The sequence below is a fragment of the Equus asinus genome, chromosome 13, assembly GCF_041296235.1.
Source record: "Equus asinus isolate D_3611 breed Donkey chromosome 13, EquAss-T2T_v2, whole genome shotgun sequence".
Classification (NCBI taxonomy): domain Eukaryota; kingdom Metazoa; phylum Chordata; class Mammalia; order Perissodactyla; family Equidae; genus Equus; species Equus asinus.
The window spans coordinates 14188679-14213294 of NC_091802.1; the positions used below are offsets into that span (position 1 = coordinate 14188679).

The following is a 24616-nucleotide window of genomic DNA, read 5'->3' on the forward strand; positions in this document are numbered from 1 at the left end:
AAATGAGAGTCCTGTACTACCGTTTGGTGACACGGTTTAATGAGAATCTGAACTATCCCCACGTTTAGCAGACAGCGTCCGGACGGAGGCCCCCGGCCCACTCCCCGTGGTCATCCCCATCCCGCAGCGGGATGGACTTCCTCAGGTGCATACACAGCACCTCGTCGATGTAGATGGTGTTCTCCTTGACCTGGATTTCCTCCTGCAGAGCGAGCTGTCTGCGATTCAGCCCTTTCAGCTCTGTATGAGCTTGGGCTAATGTTTCCTTCAATCTAGGAGAAGAGAAAGAAAATAAGGGAATATATTGCTCTGCAGGGGAAAAAGAAATGTATTCATGTATTCAGTGCAGAAGCCAAATGGATACGTCCTCTCCCTCTCTCCTCCTTAAGACAGAGATTTCAGATTGGTGGCCACGGGCCAGATTCACAAGGCACACAAACCGATGAAGTGCCAACATTTAAAACTGTAGGTTTTTAACAAAACATCTGGATTTGGACTTTAGAAAAATTTAAACATTGGGATCCCTTTCCTGCATGGCAGCAACCGGCTGGAGTTAGGAGAGAACGCCCCCTAGGAAGGAACTCCAACGTTATGCACGCAAATGTACTCACGCACAGAGGGCTCGCCCACGCTGGCACCGCCCAGTCCTGCTCCCCATCCAGGCTTAAAGGAAGCCCCAGGGCCGTCTGCCCACCAGCTCGCCTACCTTGCAACGCTGTGGGTGATCTCCTGAACCTCCTTCCTCAGCCTATACTGCGCGACATCGCGACACAGCTCCACGTTAGGCCGATGTGACCTGGTCTCCAGGCGTGTGTGAGCCACCTTAGCAGGCCCTTCTTGATCAAGGATGGCTTTTTCAAGAACAGCCACGTTTTTCTCCTGGGAAGCAACCTCTTCCATGACCTTACAAAAAAGATTAGAGCAGGTGAGGTCGGGGGTGCTCCTCAAAACTCAACAGCAGGCACCCTCAGGAGGCCTGTTGTGATCATGTAAGCCAGGAAGAGGGGACCTCTGATTTCTACCCAAGCAGGGCCCTAGAATGAGTCTGACCTCTCTTCCCTATAGCAGTGGTTGCTGGTGGGCAAGGTAACTCACCCAGCCTTAGAGCCCCACAGATGGGATGCCCATGACCGGCCATTGTTACCTCATCGCCTTCCCAAATAATGTGAAGTCCCTGGAGAAGGCCCTCAGCAAAGGCTGGAGGCTGCCCATTTACCGTGGTACGAACGAAGTACCTTTGCCTCATGAGCAGAAAGCTGCCTGTTTCCTTATCAACCCACTGCCAGCATCAGTTCTGCCCCTAGAAACCTGAAGAAGGAGAGTGAGCAGTTTAATCTGAGTTTTGTTGGTTTCTTTGATGGCGGCTTTGTGCCAGAAAAGATTACTTAGAAGTTAGTTGGGTTTTTAGATTAATACTTAACGAGTTTGAAAATTTATTTCTTTAAGTTTTTCTTTTTAAAGACTTTGCGCCATGGAAATTTCTACACAACAGTGGATAGTATAATGAACCTCATGTCCCCATCATCAATTCCGGCAGTGATCAATACATGGCCAATCTTGCTTCATCTATAACCCCCTCTCCTTGACCCTGCCCATCAGCTTAACTATTGTAAGGCAAATCCCGGATATTATATCATTTTAGTTTTAAATACTTGAGTATGGTTTCTAAGATATAAGGACTCTTTTTTTTTTCTTTTAACATCACTACAATATCACACATACTTTATCACACACAAAGAATGATCCTTTAATGATATCTAATATCCAGTGTTCAAACCTTCCTGATTGTTTCGTATTTTTTTGTAAGAGTTGGTTTGTTCAAATTAGAATCCAAATGAGGTCCACACATTGCATTTGGTTTTCTTAAGCCTTTTCTCAACATTTCTTAAGCTTTTCTCAAGTTCAATTCACAGATATTATACTATGTTTAAATTTAGCAAATGTTAACAATCACTTTAATTGATTTTAATAGTTGCTCCCACTTCAAACTTGGTTAAAATCCTTTGAACATTTATTTAAAGCAGCATTTATCAACCTTATATATAACATATATATAGAATTTCTAAATTTGATATATAACTTTTTAAAAATACTTGAATTGTCTTCACAAACAAGGCCTTCTGGAGTTCTTAAAAGATCTCGTCAGTCTAGTAAACTAGTAAAAGTGATTAACCTTAAGTTCTCTTACATATTTTAATGCTGTCCTCAAACTTAAAATTTCAACATAAAATCATATGTCTAAATTAACTATTTAATTACATATTTTAAGTTATAATTTTTTTAAAACAGGCCAAATTCTCTTAAATTTTACAAATACTTAAAATACCCCAAATGCCCAGATTCTTTAAAACAAAACTACTAACACTATGGATTCAGTAAAGTATGGTCAGGAGTCAGCAAACTATGGCAAATGGGTCCAATGCAGCCTGCCACCTGTTTTGTACAGATTGTGAAATAAGAATTTTCTTTGAATTAATAGACTTTATTTTTTAGAGCAGTTTTAGATTTACAACAAAATTGAGCGGGAAGTATAGAGTCCCCATATACCCTCTCTCCCTCCACACAGCTTTCACTATTAGCAACATCTGGTGCTAGTGTGGCACATGTGTTACAATTAATGAACCCATACTGACACATTATTATTAACTGAAGTCCATAGTTTACGTCAGAGTTCGCTCCATATGTTGTACATTCTATAGATTTTGACAAATGTATAATTACACGTAAGCACCGCTACAGTATCATACAGAATGGGTGTCACCGCCCGAAAAAACCCCTGTGCGCCTCCACGCCACCCCTCCTTCCCTTCCCACCCCACATCTGAAGCCCTGACAGCTACTGATCTTTTCAACCTGCGTAGCGCTGCCTTTTGCAGAATGTCATAAGGTTGGAATCACACAGCATGATTCACACAGTATGGATTTCAGATGGACTTCTTTCGTTTAGTGATATGCACCTAAGTTTCCTCCATGTCTTTTTGTAGTTTTTGATAGCTCCTTTCTTTTTATCACTGAATACCATTCCGTTGTACGGATGTAACAGTTGTTTATCCATTCACCTACTGAAGAACAACGGGGTGCATCCAAGTGTGGGCAATTATGAATGAAGCTGCTATAAACATTCACATGCAGGTTTTTGTGTGGACATAAGTTTTCAACACATTTGGGTAAATGCCAAGGCGTGAGAGTGCTGAATCATATGCATAGGCTTAGTTTTGTAAGAAACTGCCAATCTGTCTTCCAAAGTGGCTGCACCATTTTGCGTTCCCACCAGCAACAATGAGAGCTCCTGTTGCTCCACACCCTTGTCAGCACTTGGCGTTACCAAGGTTTTGGATTTTCTATAGGCGTGTAGTGGTATCTCGTTGTTTTGTTTTTTGCTTTGTTTTGTTTGCTGAGGAAGACTAGCCCTGAACTAACATCTGTGCCAATCTTCCTCTATTTTACCTGTGGGATGCTGCCACAGCATGGCTGACGAGTGGCGTAGGTCTGCGCCCAGGATCCATACCAGTGAACCCAGGCCACTGAAGTGGAGCTCACTGAACTTAACCACTACACCATGGAGCTGGGCCCTATCTTGTTGTTTTGATATGCAGTCTCTAATGACATATGACATGGAGCATCTTTTCATATGCCTAATTGACATCTGTATATCTTCTTTGGTGAGGTATCTGCTCAGATCTTTTGTCTATTTTTTAATTGGGCTGTTTGTTTTCTTATTATTGAGTTTTAAGAGTTCTTTGCATATTTTGGATAACAGTCCATTATCAGATATGTGTTTTTCAAGTATTTTCCCCCAGTCTGTGGCTTGTCTTTTCATTTTCTTAAAAGAAAGGTTTTTACAGTTTTAAATGGTTGAAAAAATAAAAAGAATAATATTTCATGTGAAAATTACATAAAATTCAAATTTTAGTGTCCATAAATAAAGTCTTATTGGAACACAGTTACGCTCATTCATTTATATATGGCTGCTTTTGAACTATAATGTGCACTAGACTGCATGATACGCTCTCACTGCTTGGCGCCACTGTCCAGAGCAATACAAGTCCCAATGACACGGTTACAACTGGACAGCTGTCCAAGAGCTATGTGTATCACTATACAGTGACATCTTATCTTATTTTTTATTACTAGTGCACACCCATCATGCTAAAACAAGAAGAGTAGGCCTCATGTGTTGCACTTTTAAGGCACAGCGAAGTGTCAGTTTTGTTATCAGTTAGATAGCAGAGCACTGTGTTTGACATACGACACTACAGCTGTGCTTAAAAAATACAACATACGTCAACATCACCAGACTAAGCACCCCTCACAATATCCCCAGGAGAGCGATGAGCTGAAAAATTAGAAATTCAAAACAGGGTATCGCATCACTGCCGAATTTCTTCACAAAAATGAAAATGGGGCTGCGATCAAACGAAGGTTCCAAGTGTCTCATTTGTCAGCGAAGCAAGGAAAGCCATTCACCAACGGCGAGTTAATTAAATCATGTTCGATCGCAGGAGCGGAGGAGGGTGTCCAGAGAGTATGAATTTGTTGAAGCCTATTAGTCTTTCCGCAAGAACAGTTGCTCAAAGAGTTAAGGACATTGGGAACAACATCGATAGTCAATTGAAAAACAAGGTATGTGATTTCGGATGGTTTTCCTTTGCTCTTCCTGAGTTGGCAGGTGTTCTGATGCTGTCAGTGGCTGTTTATTCGAGGAGCCAGCACTGAGTTTGAAGTGACTAAACAATTAGCCTCTCTGAACAGTCACGTGAAATAACTACAGGTGCGGATGTTTTCAAAAAGTTGAGAAAACATGAAGTCAATACAACCTGAAGTGGAATCTGCTATGAAGTGTTACAGCCGATGATGGTACAAATATGTGCTGAGCAGAAAAAGGCTCAGTTGAACGTATTTACAGAGCTGGTGGGAATGGAAGTTATTTCAAGCCTATGGTTATTCATTTTTATTATTCATCAGAAAGTACCCTGCAGAAAATCTTTGGATCTAGCACGCGTTATTGAACCAGCGCTGTCAGCAGTGTCTTCTTTAGCTCTCACGGATTCGACCATCACCATTTGTGTGAGTTCTGTCAGAAACAGAAGCTGAATATCCTGACTTGCCCCACTACTCAGCAATTCAGTGGTTTAGCCCCAGTAGAATTTTCTCATGGTTTATTTTAGCTCAACACCAAGATTGCAATTTTTCTGAGCAAAGAAACCACCCTCAACCACTATTACCAACCCTGAATGGTTTTGGAAATTAGCTTCTGCCCCAGACTTAATAATATTTCTTAACGAATCCAACCTAAAATCATCAGGCAGGATGAGACTAACATGCAACGCTTGCACTGCGGGAAAGTCATTCCAACAACTAACGTGATGAAATCACAAGCAGTATCAAGCTGCTCTAAGCACTTCCTGTGCTGTCAGAAATTAAAACAAGAAGCAAGACCTCCACTGCCACCCAAATTTTCAGAAGAAATATTTCCCAAGCTCCGACAGCGTCTTTTGGACCTCAAAGAAAGTGCCAACGAAATTTCCGTATTTCAAAATCCACTTAACTGTGCAATTGAAGAGCTCCCACCCCTCCTTCAACTAGAAGTGATTAATCTGAAATGGAAGGCCATGCTGACAGGCAAGAATCTAACAGGATTCTAGAAATGCCTTCCAAGCGAGGAACATGCTCGATTAAAATCGCATGCTCATAGATTGTTATCACTACTCGCCAATGCCTAGCTGAAGGAAAAGACACTTTCAGAGACAAAATCCAAAATCTCGTGACAGATTAGCATTAACAGATGAACATTTGCAATAGGTTTCGATAGAAAATACTGACTTGGAACCCCCACAAAAGAAATTATCATCCCCCCCAAAAAAATGCCCTTTTTCTCATCAGTGGACCTATAAAAACTATATCCAATGATTGTTATTATATTTTTTATTTTGTCAGTAAGAATTTGTGGAAATTTGTTTTCTTTCTTGTTATGTAAATGCCTACACAATATCCTTGATTTTGCCTCTAGGCCCACAAAGCTTAAAATATTTACCATCTGACCCTTTATAGAAAAAGTTTGCTGACCCCTTAAGATAATCTTAACCCTGGGTTAGGTTATTTTAAACATTGCTATTCTTAATTCTAAATCTTGCTGGGGTTAAAATATGCCTTGCTCAATAAGGAAACAATTGTGTCATGGAAAATAAAATGGGGGTTACTGTACCCTTTAATCTGAAGCTGTCTTCTCAGCTACAAATTGAGCTGAGTCAATTCACAGCCAGGGCGGCTTCTGGCCAGAGGATAAGCAGAGGATAAACAGAAGGAGCCTTTTCTCATAGAACTTAAGTCCGTGTCTCCAAATGGGGACAGTGGTCTCACAGTCGTTCCATGTCCACATTCCCTAACCCTCCCATTCCCAGAATAACGCCACCCTCACCCAGCTGGCTGTGCCTTTTCATTGGATCTTAAAATGTTTTTGCTCTTAAGAGATGTAAATAGTTTCCCCCTGCGAACTCCTAAGGCCTTCCGAGCTGATGGAACCCTGCATTTATTTTTCATATCCTCTCTGTCTCTTAGGCTGTGACTCTTCCAAATATTAAAATGATTTCAGATTAAATGTTGGTTCTCTCTCCAGGCTCCCTCTGATTCGTGGCTGCCATCTCTTAGCTCATCTCACTTACATGAACCCACTTACAACCCTTCCCACAGTTGAGGAAGGAGACCCTGTTCCCCTTCAGCCGTGCCAACATAGTGGCCACCAGCCACCTGTGGCCACGGAGCGCTGAAATGTGCCTCGTCCTAAATGAGCTGTGCTGTAAGTGTCAAACACACGGCAGATTTCGAGGACTTAGTTTTTAAAAAAAAAAGAATGGAAGATATATCATTAATTATTTATGTTGACGGCATGTTGAAGAGATATTTTTGATATATTGGGTTAAATAAAACATGTAGCAGTTCATTCCACCTATTACTTTTTACTTTTTGAAGTGGCTATTAGAAAATTTAAACTGACACGTGTGGCTTGCATCATATTCCTCCTGGACAACGCTGCCCTAGTCTTGGTTCTCTCAGTTGCAAAGCCCCTGCCCCACGCCCCTCCTTCCCCAGGCTGCCCCCTGGATGTGCTCTTGAGGCCACCTGGTCCCTCCTGTGGTATGAGGCCAGAAGGGGACACGGTCTCCGCGTTTCCACCACAACGTGTTGGGGAGCGACAGGTGCAAGCTCAGGAGTCAGACAGACCTGGTCTCAACACCCAACTCTGCCACCTGTTAGTCACAAGGCCTTGACCAAGTAGCTAACCTTTCTCAGTCTCAGTTTCCTCATCTTTGAAATGGGGACGATAACGCTATCTACCCATTTCAGGGTTGCTAAGGCATAGAGGCATATACATGGCACACCCAGTGCTGGGCCTGGCACTCGGTACACGTGGCCATCACTTTCGTTATCAGTGTAGGGCCTCACCACCACAGAGAAGAGGACCATCGACTCTCAGGTTCTAGTTACCTCCCACATCCAACGGACGGTTTCTTCCAAATTTCCTTTCCACTAAAATCTTTTCACTCATACTGCTGCCCCTAAGCCATTCTGTGCCGGTATCATTGATTTTTTTAGACCCCTCTGAAAGACTTCACTTTTGTCCCTGTTGGATCTCACCCAATTTGTTTTAGTCTATCATTCCCGCCAGTCCAGACCATCTTGGATGTTCACTTTAGACGGCGCTTCCAAGCCCTCAGCCAGACGGCTCCTGGCTCCTGCAGGGGCCCCTCCTCCAGCAGGACTGGGCTTCTCCCAGGCTCCGGCAGAAACCAGCTTCTGGCCTCTGACAGCGGTCTCTCCTCCCCTCTGCCTTCGCATCTCAGATCTGTCCTTCCAGGCCCAGACTAAGTTCTCACTCCACCAGGAAGCCTCTGGAATATTCTTTGGCTACCTTTATTATTATCATTGTTATTCATTAGCCAATTTTTACTGATTATATATTATACTGATTATATATAGACAAATTATATCTATGTGTGCGTGTGAATATATAAAACTGAGATGTGCCAGGCATTGTTCCAGGTCTTTGATCTGGGTTGTCTAATTATCGCCTGGCGAACCCTGGGAGGTGAGCACTGTTGCTGTCCCTGTTTTATCCATGAGGAAACCAAGAAACAGGAAGCTTAAGTATATTGTAAATATTTTATATTTTCTGTATATTATGATGTTTTGACACCTTAAAAAACCTTTTTAGGTGGAGAGACTGTGCCTCCCTGGGCTAGCCAATGCTTAGAAATGGCAGAGGACCCAGCCTGAGCATGCCTTTGATACGCAGACTAACCGGCCCAGAGCCGGACCTGCTCTGTCTGGCCCTTACACCCCAGGTGGCGACATTCTTCCGCCGTCATCTCAGGGCCAGGTACCCAGCAACTAGGGACCGCTCTATAGCCCAAAGCCCACTGAAATGGTTCAAACTAGCGGGTCTTAAACTGTTGCCCCTGCCCTGCTGTGCCTGTCCTGAGGAAACCCCAGGAAGAGCCATGGCCCAATCCTTCCCCTCACTCCTGTCATCCGCCTCCTGACCACCTTAGTGTCTTTCCCACGTGGCCCTGCACGGTAGCCTTGCCTCCTGTCCTAGGATCTGTGAGTATAAGAAACTTTGTTCTCTCCTGAGCCTCCTCTCTGTCTCCTCCTACAGCTGCACCTGACTGACCATCTCATAAAAGAACACAGAACATTAGGTAAGCTCCCCGAGATCACACGCGAGTGTTGAAGCCCAGTTCAAACCGGGGCTGTCTGTCTACACTGGAGTCTACAGGCTCACCCCCAAGGCTCATCCACCGATCGTTTCGCTGAACATTGCAGTGTGACCCATGACTACCTTCTGCTTTGTCCTGCTCATCGTGCCAGTAAACCTTGTCTTACGACTGGACTCCGGGCTCCAGGAGAGCGAGGTGCGCATGTACCAGCAGGACAACAGGGCTCTGGGAGCTGAGCAGGCCTGGGCTCTGGTCCCAGGCTGCCAGCGCTGGCCCCTGGGGAACCCTCTGCTCTCTGTGTCTCAGTTTCACCATCAGTAAAATGCAAGGGGTGGGCTAACAGCGGCCCCGTCAGGCAGCTGTTACTGTGCCAACGCTACAGGTGAGGCACGAAGCTCAGAAAGCTCGAGGGAGCTGCTTAGGCACTCAGCTGATCTGTCACAGGGCTGGGATTCAGACCCGCCTATCTTCAGGCCAAATCCAGCACTTGTTCCTCTAGACTCTCCTTCTCAGTGTCCCTGAGCTCGGCCTGTGGGGTGGTCCTACACGCTCAGGACCCAGGGTCCCTGCTGGTGAGGGAGGGGTGCCGGAGCTGGCTCATGTGGGCTCTGGCTGTTAAATATTCAGGAATTTCTCCAGACCATCGTTAAACGGGTAGCTTGAAAGTGACCATGGTGGAAGTATTTACACCACGAAAATCTGTAAATTCTACAAATCAGGGCCTTTTGGTTTTTCCTAAGAGCCAGTTTACCAGCACACCACATAACCAGGAGGGACAACCCGCCAGAATCCCAAAGTTGCAGCTGGGTTTGGACAAATTGGTTGCTTTCAACTCACAGAACTTGAGTCATAAAGGATGTCTAAAACTGTATAGTCTGTCTCCATATTTCACATAAAGAGGATCTGAGGCCCAGAGTGAGGGGACAGCCTGTCCTTGCAGCAATGAGTGACAAAGGAGACCCAGAAAAGGATCAAGTCCCACTCTAGTCCCCAAAGCCCAAAGACAGCAGCTAAGATGGAGAGATGGGAAGGACCTTCACCCCTTAGCTACCCGCGATCACAGCCCAGAGGCAGCGGCCCGGCCCGGAGGGCCTTCCAGGTCTCCTGGTGAAGACGTCCACTCTGAACGTTCTCTTCCTCGTTCCCTCCAGGGAGCTCACCTTGGCCAGATGATCAGCCAGCTTGTCCCTAGCACCCTTAGTCTCCTCCAGCCCGTTCCTGAAGGCCGTGTCCACCACATCACACTGCTTGTGCAGGTCGCTGGCCGTCTGCGACAGGACGCGGTCCACCAGCACCTTCAGCAGCAGGGAGCTGTTCCTCTGCTTGTCAGCCTTCTCCACGTTGGTGTTGGAGAAGTCTAGCCAGTCTTCCAGACTCACAGAGCTGAAACAGAAGCCGTGCATTCAGTCACAGCATACTCGGGCGGGGAAAGACGGTGTGGGGAGGGGACAGGCTCCTGGAAACCCACTGGAAGCTAAGGCTACCTCCACCGTCAGAAGCACCTAGACCATTTCCCCATCTCTAGGCAGAGTGAACAGTGGTCCGTCAGGGGCCATGGCTGTCGCTTTGGGGAAACCTGCCTGCTCTGTGCCAGGCACTGGGCTGGCACTTCACAGACATTATCTCATTTAATCCTCATGACGGCCTAGTGAGCTAACGCTCATAACCCCCATTTTAGAGATGAGGAAAACTGAGGCTCAGAAAGATGGAGCAACTTGGTTAACATCACACAAGTAGTGACAGTTTGAGTATCAAAATATATAACAATAGTAACAAATCGTAACGCATTGAATAAAATAGGAAACCGCACGTCCATACTGACATAAATAAATAAAGGAATAAATTGCCAGTTTGACAAGCAGCTGCTTTATGTAACACTGATGAATCTCAAAATAATGTTGATTGGAAGAAAACTGACACACACACAAAATAGACGGTACATGACGCTGTGGACTAAACACGAAAGCAGGTAAAACCAACCTATTAGGAGTCAGGAATGTGGTTATCTCAGGGGAGGAGGGCGGGGCTACTGATGGAGAGCAGGACAGGGCAGGGGTCTCTGTGTTGACGGTAATGTTTCATTTCTTGATCTGGTTGGTGGTTACATGGGGAATGGTTCACCGTGTGATTAGAGGCAGCCTCTGGGGTGGCTCCCAGTGACTCCTGCCTGCTGTATTCACACTGTTGTGTAACCCGCTCCCGCTGAGTGCTGTCATGAACTCATTTTGACTCATTTCTCACACATAGAAGTAATGAGCTGTCATTTCTGGGATCAGGTTGGAAGAAGATGGTGGCCTCTGTCTTGGGGCACTCTCTCTCTTGCTTTCTCTTGGATCGTTTGCTGTGGGAGAAGCCAGCTGCCATGCCATGAGGCAGCCCGTGGAGAGGCTCACATGGGCAAGCCCTGCCATGACCACCCGTCAGCTTGGCAGTGGAGGCCCACCCGGACCCCAGCCAAGCCTTCACGTGAGACTGCAGCCCCAGCAGAAAGCTCAACTACGACCTCATGAGACGCGAGCTCCAGGCACCGGCTGAGCAGTGCCCGGGTTCCCGACCTGCGGAAACTGTGAGATAATGCATGTTTATTGCTTTAAGCTGCTAAGTGTGGGGGCAACTTGTGAAACAGCAAAAGATAACTAAAACAATGATAATTCATTAATCTACGTTTATTAGTATTGGTGCACTTTTCTATATGCATGTTTTACTTCAAAAAAAACATTTTAAAACTTAGAATGAGTTAGGTCTGTGATGTAACGTTAATTGAAAAACATAAGTTACATATTACAGAAAAGATATATAGTATAATCTCATTTTTGTAAACAAAATAAAATTGGTGTGTGTGAGTGTATACACACGTTCGTATGAGCATCCAGATAACACTGGTCATCTCAGGAGGTTAATCACGGGAAGCGTTGATGGGGGAACTGACTAAATTGGCCTTTATCTATTTTTAGAATACTTGTTAAAAACATGAATAGGTAAAGAGACAAATTTTAAGTATTTAAAGATTTTATATCAGACCTTCTTAAAGTGGGGCCTAACCTGGAGGACCGAGCCACCTCGGAGCCCTGTGTCAAGGCAGACACCGCTCAGCACATGCCTTTGCCCCAAGCCTGCCTCTTCCCAGCTCCCAGCCTCCTGTCAGGGTCCTGCCTGTCCGCCCGAGAAGCACTGGGACATCACGCTTCAGGGAGCCAGACGGCACAGCCAGCCGCAGTCAGGGACACACTCACTTTGGCTCAACCCGCATGACGTTCTCAGAATATCGGATGTTTGGCGAGTTGTTGTTGAGTGCGAAGCAGATGTCGTCGATAGTCAGGGCCACAAACTTGTCCTTCAGATCCTTTTCAAGATTGTACTTGGCAGAGCGGTTCAGCCTGAAGGGAGAAGGTACAGGTTTCTCCCTCTGGAATGCCCAGATGGCACCTACAAGTTCTCGGGAGACCCTGGAAAATGAAGCTACAGCCAGGTCTAGTACAGGATGGCGGCCCTTCCTCCCCACCTCCCATCCCCCAACACACACATACCGTTAGATACCTGGTGACAGAGTCATGGAACCAAGCCTGGACTTCAAGTCCCTCCCTCCAAATGTGACATTTTCTGATGTCACCGCTGTGACATACTGTATGTGAGAGGTCAGCCCTAGCAGGAAGCAGCTCCAGTGTCCTCCAGTTTATGATCAGGGTGACTCCATCCCCACCCACCACCAGGGGGCGGCTGTCATGGAGGAGAGGTTGTCCGGGTCTCAACTCTGAGTGTTCCCGGGGCCACCTCGGAGCGTGGAAGGCGCTGGTAGGAGGTTAAAGCCCATTCTTTGGGTGCCGTGGGCCCGGCCTTTTCTAGATGTGCCCAGCGGAGAGGTGGAGGGCAGGCCCGGCACGGCCGTACCTGATCTGCTCAGTCGTCTCCTCCAAGGTGCGGGTCAGCAGGGCCATCACCCCCTGGATGATGTCGGCCTCCTTTATCAGCTCCTGCTCCACCTCATCATGCACCAAGTCAATGCCCACTCGCTTCTCCCTGACGGACAGAAAGGTCATCCAACACGTGCAACTCGACACGTGCTAACATCTGGGCATCTAGAACTCTCTGGACAAGTGGCTTGAGCAGCGCCTCAGCCATCCGGACAACGTGGTGGGGGATGTACCTTACTCAGCGTCTATGTGACTGTAAAACACAATGGAGAAACACTGACCAGTACCTGGTCCTTGCTCTGAAAAATATCCGGTGGACTTTTTCCCCTCAACTTGGCCATCAGTCCTGAAGCCTTTTCCTTCTTACCTACTTATTGGAAACATGGTCTTTTGACTTAGAATTTTAGACATATGTTTCCTCCTTGGTCCTAGTCCTGTTTTTTGACAAGGACTTATATTATCATATATACTATGATATTATTAGATTTACAATAATAATCATGCCAACATTAACGTCACTCACCCCGAGCACGCACCGTGTGACAGGCACTGTGCTGAGCTTTTCTGGTGATATTCGCACTTAACCCTCTAGAATTCAAGAGAGGAAACTGAGCTTCAGAGAGGCTGAGTAAGGGACCCAACATCACAGAACTGGCCGTACACGTGCTTTTAACCTCTATGCTACGTTACTGCCCACATTGCCCAGTCACTGCCGATCTTTGTCCTTTTCCACCCAGCATGGCAGTGCTGGAGAGGAAGGCTCCACCACACACCAGCTGTGTGGCCTTAGGCACGCTGTATAACTTATCTGTGCCTCAGTTTCCTCTTTTGTGAAATGGAGCGATCTACAGTCACGTGCTGCATAACGATGTTTTGGCCAAAAACAGACCGTGTATACAATGGTCCCATGAGATGAGGACCATACAGACTCCGTGTGTAGTAGGCTAGACCACCCAGGTTTGTGTAAGGACACTCTATGATGTTCACACATGACAAAATCGCCTAACGATACATTCCTTAGAACATCTTCCCGTCGCTAAATGATGCATGACTGTATTAGCACTTCGTAGGGTCGTGGCGAGGAACAGATGAGCTATGAAAGCAGACAGCACGGTACCCAGCATGCAGAAGCACATACTCAACCAACTTAGCAACATCGACACCCTAACCACCCTTAGGGCAAACCTGAGCCAAGTGGATGCTGGCCCCTGGCCACCTGCTCTGCCTTTGCGTCACAGACTCTGCATCCAGCAGGGGAGGCTGCTCCTGCTGGCTGCAGGGGGTCCTGGCTAAGCCCACTGAGGGCACAGGGCTTTCCAGGAGGGAACAGTGCAGACAGAGCCTTGGGGCACTGGGGAAACTTCGAATAGCTCAGTACACGTTAGCACATCCCCACTGCTGGGCATGGGACACGGGCCTGGAGAGGTCCCTGGGGGTCCAGGCGTGACCAACTTTGTTCTCTAGGCTGAGAAGTTTGAACTTTATTTTGAAGGGATCAGGGCGTGGGGTTGTAAATGAAGGATTTTGAGCACGGGGATGAGCTGTACAAATCTGCATTTGGAAAAGTGCACTCAACAGCCAGTGCAGAGGATGCACTGGATTGGCGGGGCCTCTGCTGGCAGCAAGAAGACCTGTTAGGGCACAGCAGCCAGGGCCGTGACCGGGAACAGGTCTGGAAATCAGTACTACCCCAGAGAGGACCATCCCACTCACGGGCCTCAGAGGAGAGAAATGATAATAAAAAGGGATGCTTTTGCAGTGCTCTCCGGAGTACAAAGTGCCTCTGTGTAGCTCTGGGTATTGGAGCAGATTTGTCCTCTAGTAACTCTATCCACTCTGCCTGCCCAAAATAAAGACTACCATTTCCCAGTTTCTATTGGTGTGGCCTTGTGACTAGGTTCTGGTCAATGAGATGCAAGTGGAAATGGTGAACACCAATCCTAATTATTCTGGAATGTAGACATAATGGCTGGCGCTCCAGCTGCCACATTGAATCATGAGGTAACCTCGGGAGCGAAAGCCAAGCGCAGTGGAGTCACAAGATAGAAAACTTGATGCTGTGGCACTGGCACTGTGGCACACCATGCCAACCCTAAACTGACTATCTCCAGACTCCTTAAATGTGAGAGAGAAAGAAAATATATTATTCAAGTTCAATGTTATTTTGCGGTTTTCCGATTACCCATCGCCAAACGTAGTCTTAACTTATATTTAAGTTAGTCAAGAGCAGAGTTTAGACATGAACCTAGTCCAGTGCTCCTTCCACTGCCCAGCACCACGGGCATGCCAAGATAATGTCAGGCTCTGAAAGAACACATCCTCATTTGCCTCGTTCTAACCCACGTCCTAGCACAGTCAGCTCCCTACCCAGCACTTCATTTCTCACAGCAGATGGTCCATTAGAGGAACCCTCCTGCCCACCTGTACTCCAGGCACGTCTGAGTGATGTGCAAGGGCTCCTTCAGGCTCTCCAGGGCTTTCTCCAATCGGGTCTGATAGATGAGTAGATCTTCGGTCGCAAACACAAGCTGCTCAAGTTTGTCATCTAACTCCTTCTTCCAGAATCTGATTTCCTCGAGTCTCTGCTCTGAAGCACACGAGAAGTCACACCAGGGTTAATCTACTCCCAAGGCAGCCAACGTTTGTAAAAGTACCTGAGATGCGCTCTTCTCCTCTCAGGGCTGTGCTACTGGGGGCAGCACTTCACCTTCGTGAGTGTTTCCTGGCAGGAAGGGAGGAAGGGACGGAGGGAGGAAGGGAAGGAAGAGATTTCTTCTTACATTCAACCTCAAATTAACCCAAAGACCATTCCACACTTGACTCTAATCCTTCAATCCCCACTGTTTTAAATAACTTCTAATTTTATCAACGATATAAATGTATACTGTTTGAAAACAATTCTCTGGCCCACCCCTACCCATGCCCACTTTCTGGAAGCAACTACTTTTTAAACACTTTTAGTATTTCTTCTGACATTTGCTTACCCAGCTACTTATTCATTATCAGTTTTAATATTATCTATTGATTTCCTAGGATGAAAGATAAGGATTTGCTCTCACACAACTTACACAACATGCTTCTGCTTCTTCCATCTTCCCAATGTAGTCATATCCCCATGGTGTTAAATAATAATTTCATGCTGTTTATATTATCCTAAATATGTAAATGTTACTTAAACCTGAACCACGTAATATGCTGTGATAGATTTCTTTTCTTGTACAACTTTTTGGGTTTGGGAGGGGTTAATAATTGTAGTTTTGATTCACTTTCTGTATATTTATTATTAGTTTTTCTTCAAACTTTCTGACAGAACTATAAACATCCTCTCGATATATTCACACCCACCAAGTCCCTATTGATTTTGTGTCTTTCCTAGAGACTCTCTTCCCGAGCTCTGTCTCCTCCTGCTCCATCCTGGGTGGGTGGTTGTCCAGTTGGCCGTGTGGTTCTCTTTCATCCTTTGACCCTGCTTCACCATCAATCTAGGAACTCCCTTCACCCTTCTCATGGGTCAGCGTTCTATCTCCTGGATTTCATTCCTTCGTCTTTCTTGGTTTACTCCTTCAATGTGCTGAAGCACATCCTTCAAGAGCTTCCTAAGAAATGGATGCATTTGAAAACTTGCAAGTCCGAAAATGCTTTTACTCTACCCTCACCAACTGATTATATTTGAGTATAGATTTGTAGGTTGTAAATAATTTTCATTTAGAATTTTGATGGCATTGCTTCATTTCCTTCCAGTTTCCAGAGTTTCTGTTGAGAAGTCTGATGCCATTCTCACTCCTGATTCTGCATATAAGACCTGAAAAGCTTTTAGGAATTTCTTCTCTATTTTCCTAGTGTTGTGAAATTTCACACTGGTGTCAACCTTATTCAATTATTATGCCAGACACTAGGCATGCCCTTTTAATGTAAAAACTTAGCTCTTTGGGTTCTATGAAATTTTATTATCTTCTTCCGTGGACGATTTCCTCCACTCCATTTTCTCTGTGCTCTTTCCGGAACTCCTATTAGACATTGAGGCCAGATGGATCCTCGAATTCTCTTATCATTTCTCTCCTGTTATCTATCTATTTCTTCATCTTTTTTTTTTTTTTCCTACTTCTTGGAGATTCTTCAACTTTATCTTTCAACCTTTCTTTTGATTTTTAAAAATGTTCTGCTCTCATGTTTTTAAATCCCAGGAACACTTTCTTGTTCTCCGAATGTTCTCTTCTTTAAGACCCTTCTTGTTCCATGGACACAGCGTCTTCTCTAAGCCCCTTGAGGGTCTCACAGGGGATTTTTCCTTTTGCTCTGTGTTCTGTCTGTTTCTTTAGTCTCAGTATGTTTGATTGCTTGTTTGTTTGTTTTGGTGTCTGTCATATTAGAGCCTTTCCTCAGATGTTTGGTGATCCCCATATGGTCATATTTAAGATAAAATGCTCAAATGCTAAGTGGACTCTCTGTCTGCAAGGACACGCTTGTCAACCAGAATGCCTTATCGTGATCAGGCAGGGCCTGGGCCCTTTCCTGGAGGATCCCCAAATGTTAGCATCCACAGATCTTCCCTTTCAGACCCATTAGTTTCCCCGTGGAGAAATCTTCTAATCTCCTCTCCGAGGATATACACCTGGCTACGAGTGTCCTGGGAACCAGGGACTGGAAAATTACAGTTTAGTAAGTAGACTTTCACCCAATCCCTTCACCGTTAGCCTTCTGCTGGGGTTGGAGAGAGCCAGAGCGGGGAAGGGCTCTTTACAAAGACTTTCAACCAATCTTGTTTCAACTTCTATCCTGAACCTCCAGCTTCAGAGGTCATTGGATGCTTCCAATTTTGAGCATTTCCAGGTTTCTGCAGCATGAACGTGTAGCATGAATCAGCTAGCTTCTCATTGTCCTCCACCCATCCAGGCCTTCTGCAGTCCCTGAGTGTGCCACCGCTGGACCTTTGGCTTCCTAGCTTTCAATATCTTGTCTTCAGCATTTGTCTACTGTTGTCTCCCCTTCTTCTCCCTCCCCACCCTGCCATCCTTGAGGCATACTTTCCATTAATCCTTTAATACGACTTTGTTGCAATTTTTAAAGGAAGGGAAGACAAATGCAGCATTCAAAGTGTGAAGTAACCCCCCTCACACTTTGTAACTGACTTCCACCCTCACCTCGCATCCTCCACTACCATACTGGACCTGCTATCTCAATGGTCACCAATAATCTTCAAGCCACCAGTTCAAATACATTCTTGCTCAGCTCTCAGCCTCCTTGACATTTGTGCAACCACTGATACAACAGAAGACTTCCTCACCCATGAAACCGTCACCTTTTGTTTCCATGACCCTCGTCTCATCTTTCTGTTCATCTGCCTGAGCTTTTGTTCCCCAGCTCCTCTCTTGCTCCTCTTATCCCATGCCCTCTTCTCTTCTCTTTCAATATATTCCTTGGGTAATTTAATCTACATCTATGGCTTCTATTACTATCATTATTGATGACTCCCAGATTTCAGTCTCTACCTCCTGAATTCTAACTGGCTACCTACTGAACTAAACCTTCCAAATTCAAGGGCTTCCTCAGGCTTGGTCCAGCCTCATCTCCCTCTTGTCTCCATCCTGCTGTTCTCCCTCACGTGCTCGATACATCAGCTTGGACATCTAGCCATTCACCATAAATGCTACAATATAATCCAATATACTTATCACTGAGCTCGTACAATGTGCCAGGCACTGATGAGGTCCAGGAGATACATTGGTAAGTCACAGCCTCTGCGCTACTCACAGTCTGTGGAGCAGACAGGTAAACAGATAATTTCAATTCAATGTGACAATTCTACACTAGAAACTGTGTAAGAAGTACAGTGGTGGCTCAAAGGAAGGAAGCTGGGGGCGGTCAACAAGGCTTTAGAATTGGGGAGCTGTTTGATATGGTCTTCAGACTTGAGGCCTTAAGAAAGATCTCTCCATTAGAGTTGAAAGATGTAGAAGGGTAGGGAGGTACATTCAGCTTCTTCAGTGCCACATGAAGGACTCCTTAATTTGTAGACCACAGAAGACCGTTATGGGTTGAATTGTGTCCCCCAAAAAGATATTTTGAAGTCCTAACCCATGGTACCTTGTGAATATGACCTTACTTGGAATTAGGGTCTTTGCAGAAGTAATCAAATTAAGAAGAAGTCATACTTGATTAGGGTGGGTCCTAACCCATTGTGAGTGGAGTCCTTATAAGAAGAGAAAACAGAAGACACAGAAAGCAGAACACCATGTGAAGATGCAGAGACACACAGGGAGAACGTTATGTGACAATTAAGGTAGAGATTAGACTGACATATCTATAAGTCAAAGAGCACCAAAATTTGCCAGCCACACCAGAAACTAAGAGAAAGGCATGGAACAGATTCTCCCACAAGAGCCTTCAGAGTGAGCATGGCCCTGCCAACACCTCCATCCCCCATCCCCAATCCTTCAGTAAGTTCTGTTGATCCTGTCCCCAAAATGTGATTCAAATTTTCCCTCTTCTCTTCATATTTACTGACATTGGGTCCAATATAATAATTTGGAATAATTTTATTACTTGTCTTTTTATTTGTATTTTGTCTCTCTCATTTGCTAGATTGTGTCTGCCTTCTTCAGCTTTATAATCCTAAGCATCTAGCACAGTCAGACATATTTGTCGAATAAATATTTGTTGAATGAATAAATCCTGGTCCCATTAACCAGGATAAGGAACTATAGAAGTAAGTTTTTCAGGAAAGTAACGAGTTCGTTTTGGGATATATTTATTTTGAAGTGTGTGAAGGACATCTAGGCGGAAATATATGACAAGTAGTCCTCCACTTCCATAAGAAGCTCTGATGAGAAGTTAGAGCCAAAGATTTCTCCTTGCAAAACAATAGCACAAATAGGATAGGGATAGTAATAAAATTTCTAGAGAGGTCATCAAGAAAGAAAGTATAGAGGGAAGAGAAGAAAAAGCGCAGGGTGCCAAGAACAAAACACTAGGAAATACCAATAAGGGATGAATAGAAAAAAGAAGAATCAACAATGTAGAACAGGAAGAAATAGCCAGAAAGAAAGGAAATGAACCAGGAGAGACTTGTGTCGCGGAATTCCAAAAATATCCAGCATTGTAGAGCGATCAAGTCAGATGAAGACTGAGTGACCAATGGATGGGGAAATTGGGTAGTCATTGGACGAGACCAATTGGAAGTGATTGCTCTCTCCTCTAATCTAACACTGCTCCATTCATGCCACTCATATGGAATAGATCCCACCATATCCTGGGTATCGGGTGCCCAGACTGCAAGGTATCAGGGGCAGACACAGTCTGATATGTCTGTACTCAGCACCAGCACAGGAACTTGCAAGTTATTTTAACTTTTTATTGAAGATCATAAACCTACAGAAAAACACACATAGAAGTGTACAATCAATAAGTTTTCACAGTGAACACACCCATGTAACCAATAACCGATTCAAGAAAGAGAACATTAACCAGGACCCCAGGAGGCCTCTCATGACCCCTTCCAGTTCCTATCTCCTCCCATATATCGGTGCTGACATCCAACAATACAGATTGATTTTTCCTGTCTTCTCTCCTTACTTTATGTAAATCAGATAATATGGTGTGTACTCATTTGTATCTGGTTTATTTCACTCAATAGTAAGTTTGTAAGATTCATCTATATTGCTGCATGTAGTTGTAGACGAGTCATTCTCTTTGCCATATGGTATAACGCCGTTTATCCATTCTACCGTGGATGAGCATGTGGAGAGTTTCCAGTTTGGGGCTGTTACAAAGAGCACCACTTTGACGATGGCAGCATATATCTTTGGTAAACATGTGTATGAATTTCTGTTGGGTATATAGCTACAAGTGGAAGATCTAGGTCACAGCGTATGCACACGTCCAGCTTTAGCAGATACTGCCAAAGCTTTCCAAAGCAGTTACACCAATTCATACTTCCACCAGTGGGTACCAGAGTTCCAGTTGCTCCAGGTCCTCTCCACTACTTGGTAGTTTTCTTTTTCTTCTTCTTTTTTCCCTCTTGTTCTCCTCCCCCTCCCCTCCCTCTCTCCTTCCTCCTTCTCCGTCTTCTCCCTTTTAGTCATTCTGGTGGGTGTGTAACAGCATCTCAGCCGTGACTTTAATGTGTATATGCCTGCTGACTGACAAAGTTAGAGCACTTCTTCACATGTTCATTGGCTGTTTAGATTTCCTTCCTCGCAAGGTATCTATCAAATTTCTTACCTATTTTTCTATCGAGTTGTCTGCCTTTTTCTTCTTTATTTTTAGAAGTTCTTTATATATTCTGGATGCAATCTTTTGTCAGATATGTATATTATGACTATCTTCTCCCACTGTGTGGGTTGCTTTTTCGATCTCTTAATGGAGTCCTTTTGATAAACAAAGTTCTTCATTTTAATATAGTGCAATTTATTATTTTTTTCTTTTATGATTGGCTCTTTTGTGTCCTGCTTAAGAATAAGAAATCTTGGGGGCCGGTCCGGTGGCATAATGGTTAAGTTGATGTGCTCTGCTCGGGCAGCCTGGGGTTCACAGGCTTGGATGCTGGGCGCAGACCTAGCACTGCTCATCAAGCCACGCTGGGGCAGCGTCCCACATAAAAAAAAAAAATAGAGGAAGATGGGCACAGATGTTAGTTCAATGACACTCTTCCTCACAAAAAAAAAAAAAAACAGAATACGAAAGTTTTGCCTTCTCCACGCCATAAAGAATGTACTCCACTAAAAGTTTTATTGTTTTACCTTTCCCACTTAGCCATGCACTCCACCTAGATTTGATTTTTATATATATATGAGATAGGCGTCAGGATATAATTTTTTCCATATGAATATGCAATTGACCAATTTATCGGAGAAGCCATCCTTTGCCCACTACAGCGCAGGATTGCTTTTGTCATAAATCAGATGAACGTGTACATGTGGGCTTGCTGGTGGACCCTGTTATGTTCCATTGGTCAGTGACTGTCTATCCTTGCCCCACCTCACTGTCTTAATTACTGTCGCTTTATACTAGGTCTTAGAGTCTACAGTGAAGGTCTCCCAGCTTTGTTCTTCAACACAGCTATGCCCATTCTTGACTCTCTGCGTTTCCATATGAATTTTAGCAGTTTTCCAATTTCACCAAAAACTTTGCTGAGATTTTCATTGGCATTGCATTGAATCTACAGATAAATTTGAGGAGAATTGACATCTTTAAAATACGGAGTCTTCCAATCCATTAACTGATATAACCCTGCATTGATTTAGAATTTCTTTAACTTCCTTCAATAACAGTTTATAGTTTTCAGTGTGGAACTTTTGCATATCTTTTGCTACATTTATTCCTAGGAATTTGATGTTTTTTAATGCCATTATACATGGCTAACTTTTTAAATGAATCAACGAATCAAAGAAGGTAAGTAAGGTTAAGACCTTGAAAACTGTTTTCACGCCTATTGAAACACAATTATTTTGAAAAATGAACGGTGCATCCTCATTTCTAACACCTACCGATTTGCACAATTATTTAGAACAAGGCTGACTGTAGGCTGGTATCAGGGGCCAGGATCAACCCATCAGGAGAAACCTAACATCTGACCTTGCAGGCCTGAACGAAGCTTTGATTTATTGGAGATTGAAAAAGTAGCAGCCCTTAGACCAGGTTTTATCCACAGACGTGTTTGTTCACCCTGCCCAGTGTTATAAATACATTAAATCAGTTCCAAACATTTAAAAAGTGGGTAAAATTCCAGCTTTTCAGATTTCCTTTAAAAAAATTAGACAATCAGGCAATGCTGGACCCGTATTCCTTCTTAGAGAAAACAGGTCGAAGTTGAATATCAGCTGCCTCCTTTGATGGAGCACATGATCTCGGGGTCCCACGGTCCCCACCACTCCCTTGAAATTGTATTTTTAAGAATGGAATTGTCAAGAGAAATTTACTCTTCTTTTAAAACTCAGCTCAAATGTTCCTCTCTAGGAAATTTTTCCATGTCCAGTGCCTACCTCTCTTCCACTTTTGTCCCCCTTACCCCAGCACCTAACTGGTCATACTCCGATTATCAATTTTTGTGCTTCTCCTCCTCAAGCCAGAAGCCCCTAAAAAGCAGAGACTCTGATCCTTCGCTGTGATATTCTCAGCGCTTAGTCCATGGATGCTCTTAGATGCTCAATAAATGTGTATCAAATCAGTAAAATAACAAATGATGGGTGGCTGAAAATCAGGCCGGTTTCCATGTCTCTGTCTTAGGGCAGTGAACTTAAACATAGAACCTGGAGAGCATGCATGCCCCTAATAGTGCAAGAAAAATACATTGCCACTCCCAAACATGAAATGCAGATGACAGTATAACTAAATCCCAACAGTCTCATCCAAATACGCCACACATACACAAAGTGTGTCATCTTACCTAGTTTCTTGTTCACATCACTTTGAGATTTTCTTGTGGTCTTTTCAATTTCATCCACAAGCCTCTGGCTTTCAGCCACCAGGCGCTCAGACCGGGACCTTTGGGCCTCTGCTTTATGGCACTGGTTCTTGTTGGCAATGTGCCACTCTGAGGGCAGGAACTTGGGTGGATGCTGTAGCAATTTCGCCATTTGAGGTTTCCAAAGCCCTGATTAAAGGCAGACTTTTTTTAGATTCACTGAAAGCCATTTTGTCCTTTTTTAAATGTTGATTTTTATTAAAGTGTGACATACACACCGAAAAGTGCATAAATCATCATTTGGACACAAAATGAACACATCTGTATAGCTAGCACCCAGATCAAGAAATAAGCACCACCAGCACCTCGTGCTTCTTCCCAGTCACTATTCTCCACCCCCACCCCCACAGCGCAACCGCTGTGCTGACTTTTAATGCTATAAATTAGTTTTACTGTTTTTCAGCTTCATATAAAGGAGATCATACAGTACGCACTCCTTCGTATCTGACTTCTTTCGCTCAACATTTGTAAGATTCATCTGTATTGTTCATATAATTCTAGTTTGTTCATTCCCATTGCTGTGTGGCCTACTCTTGTATGAATATACTGAAGTTTATCTGTCTTTCTACGGTTTATGGATATTTGGGTTCTTTCCTCTTGGGGCTATCGCGAGAATGCTATGAATATTCTCATATGCGTCATTTGGTGAACACATGCATGCATATTTATGCCTCATCAGAATTGCTGGGTCATACAACAGTGTTCAGTTTTAGTTGATACTGCCAAACAGATGAACCTAGACACGTTTTCTTAAAAACCGAACAAATGTGACATCTATAAACTAACACTTTGGTATTGAGCCTATTCAGCAGATGAAAGAAACACCTTCCTAGGACAAGGAAAAGGAGAGAACAGGAAGGAGAACACATAAGAAGGCAGCAGGCAGAGGCCAGCAGAACAGAAAGACTAAAATTTCCCTACCTCCTGGGCAGACAGCTCTGTCAGACAGTGAGAACTGCCTTTCTCAGAGAGGGCTGAAATCAGCCCCCACCCACATCCCTCCCAAAAGTCTGAGCTCCTGCCCAAAAGAGCCTCTGGATCTCTGAAGTCCTTCAAACATCCAAGGATGGAACTGCCGTCCAATCCCAACCAGGCTGAGCACCCCAGGGCGCCCAGCCCCCTTAGACAACATGGCGTCTCCTACTTCAATCCCTCCTATGGCCTCTTTCAAATTTGTCTGAGTGTAGAGCTCAAAATTTAACCCAAGAATCCTGGATAAGTCTGAGTAGCCTCCAGAGAAATCGAAGTCAGGGCTAAATTAGGTCGAAATTAGACCTAAATTAGGGCTGATCCCAACGGGCACAAGGCTTTGGGTAGGGCAGTTAAGAGTTGGTGGCGTGGGGCCGGGGTTTACTTACCTCTGCGCCACAAAGAACTACTACACAAGCTCAGGAGGGGAGCCTCCTTCCCACGGGAGTCCGGAGCTCTTGCAGAACTGGGAGGTAAACAGCGCGGTCTCCATGGTAACCGGTGACGCGTCCCTAGAGCAAAGGGGGCGGGTTCCGCAGTGAAGCAGCAGCGCCCTAA

The 24616-nt window shown here is 44.7% G+C and overlaps 1 protein-coding gene across 1 annotated transcript; it reads right to left on the reverse strand.

Moving 5' to 3' along the window:
• TEKT1 (tektin 1) lies at positions 1-24616 on the reverse strand. Its single transcript, XM_014832716.3, has 8 exons — positions 24448-24616; positions 23012-23218; positions 15049-15214; positions 12605-12733; positions 11950-12093; positions 9877-10099; positions 707-903; positions 1-272 (listed from the first exon to the last, which is right to left on the reverse strand). Exons 2-8 carry the CDS (start codon positions 23199-23201, stop codon positions 65-67), a joined length of 1257 nt encoding a protein of 418 aa, XP_014688202.3. The 5' UTR covers positions 23202-23218; positions 24448-24616; the 3' UTR covers positions 1-64.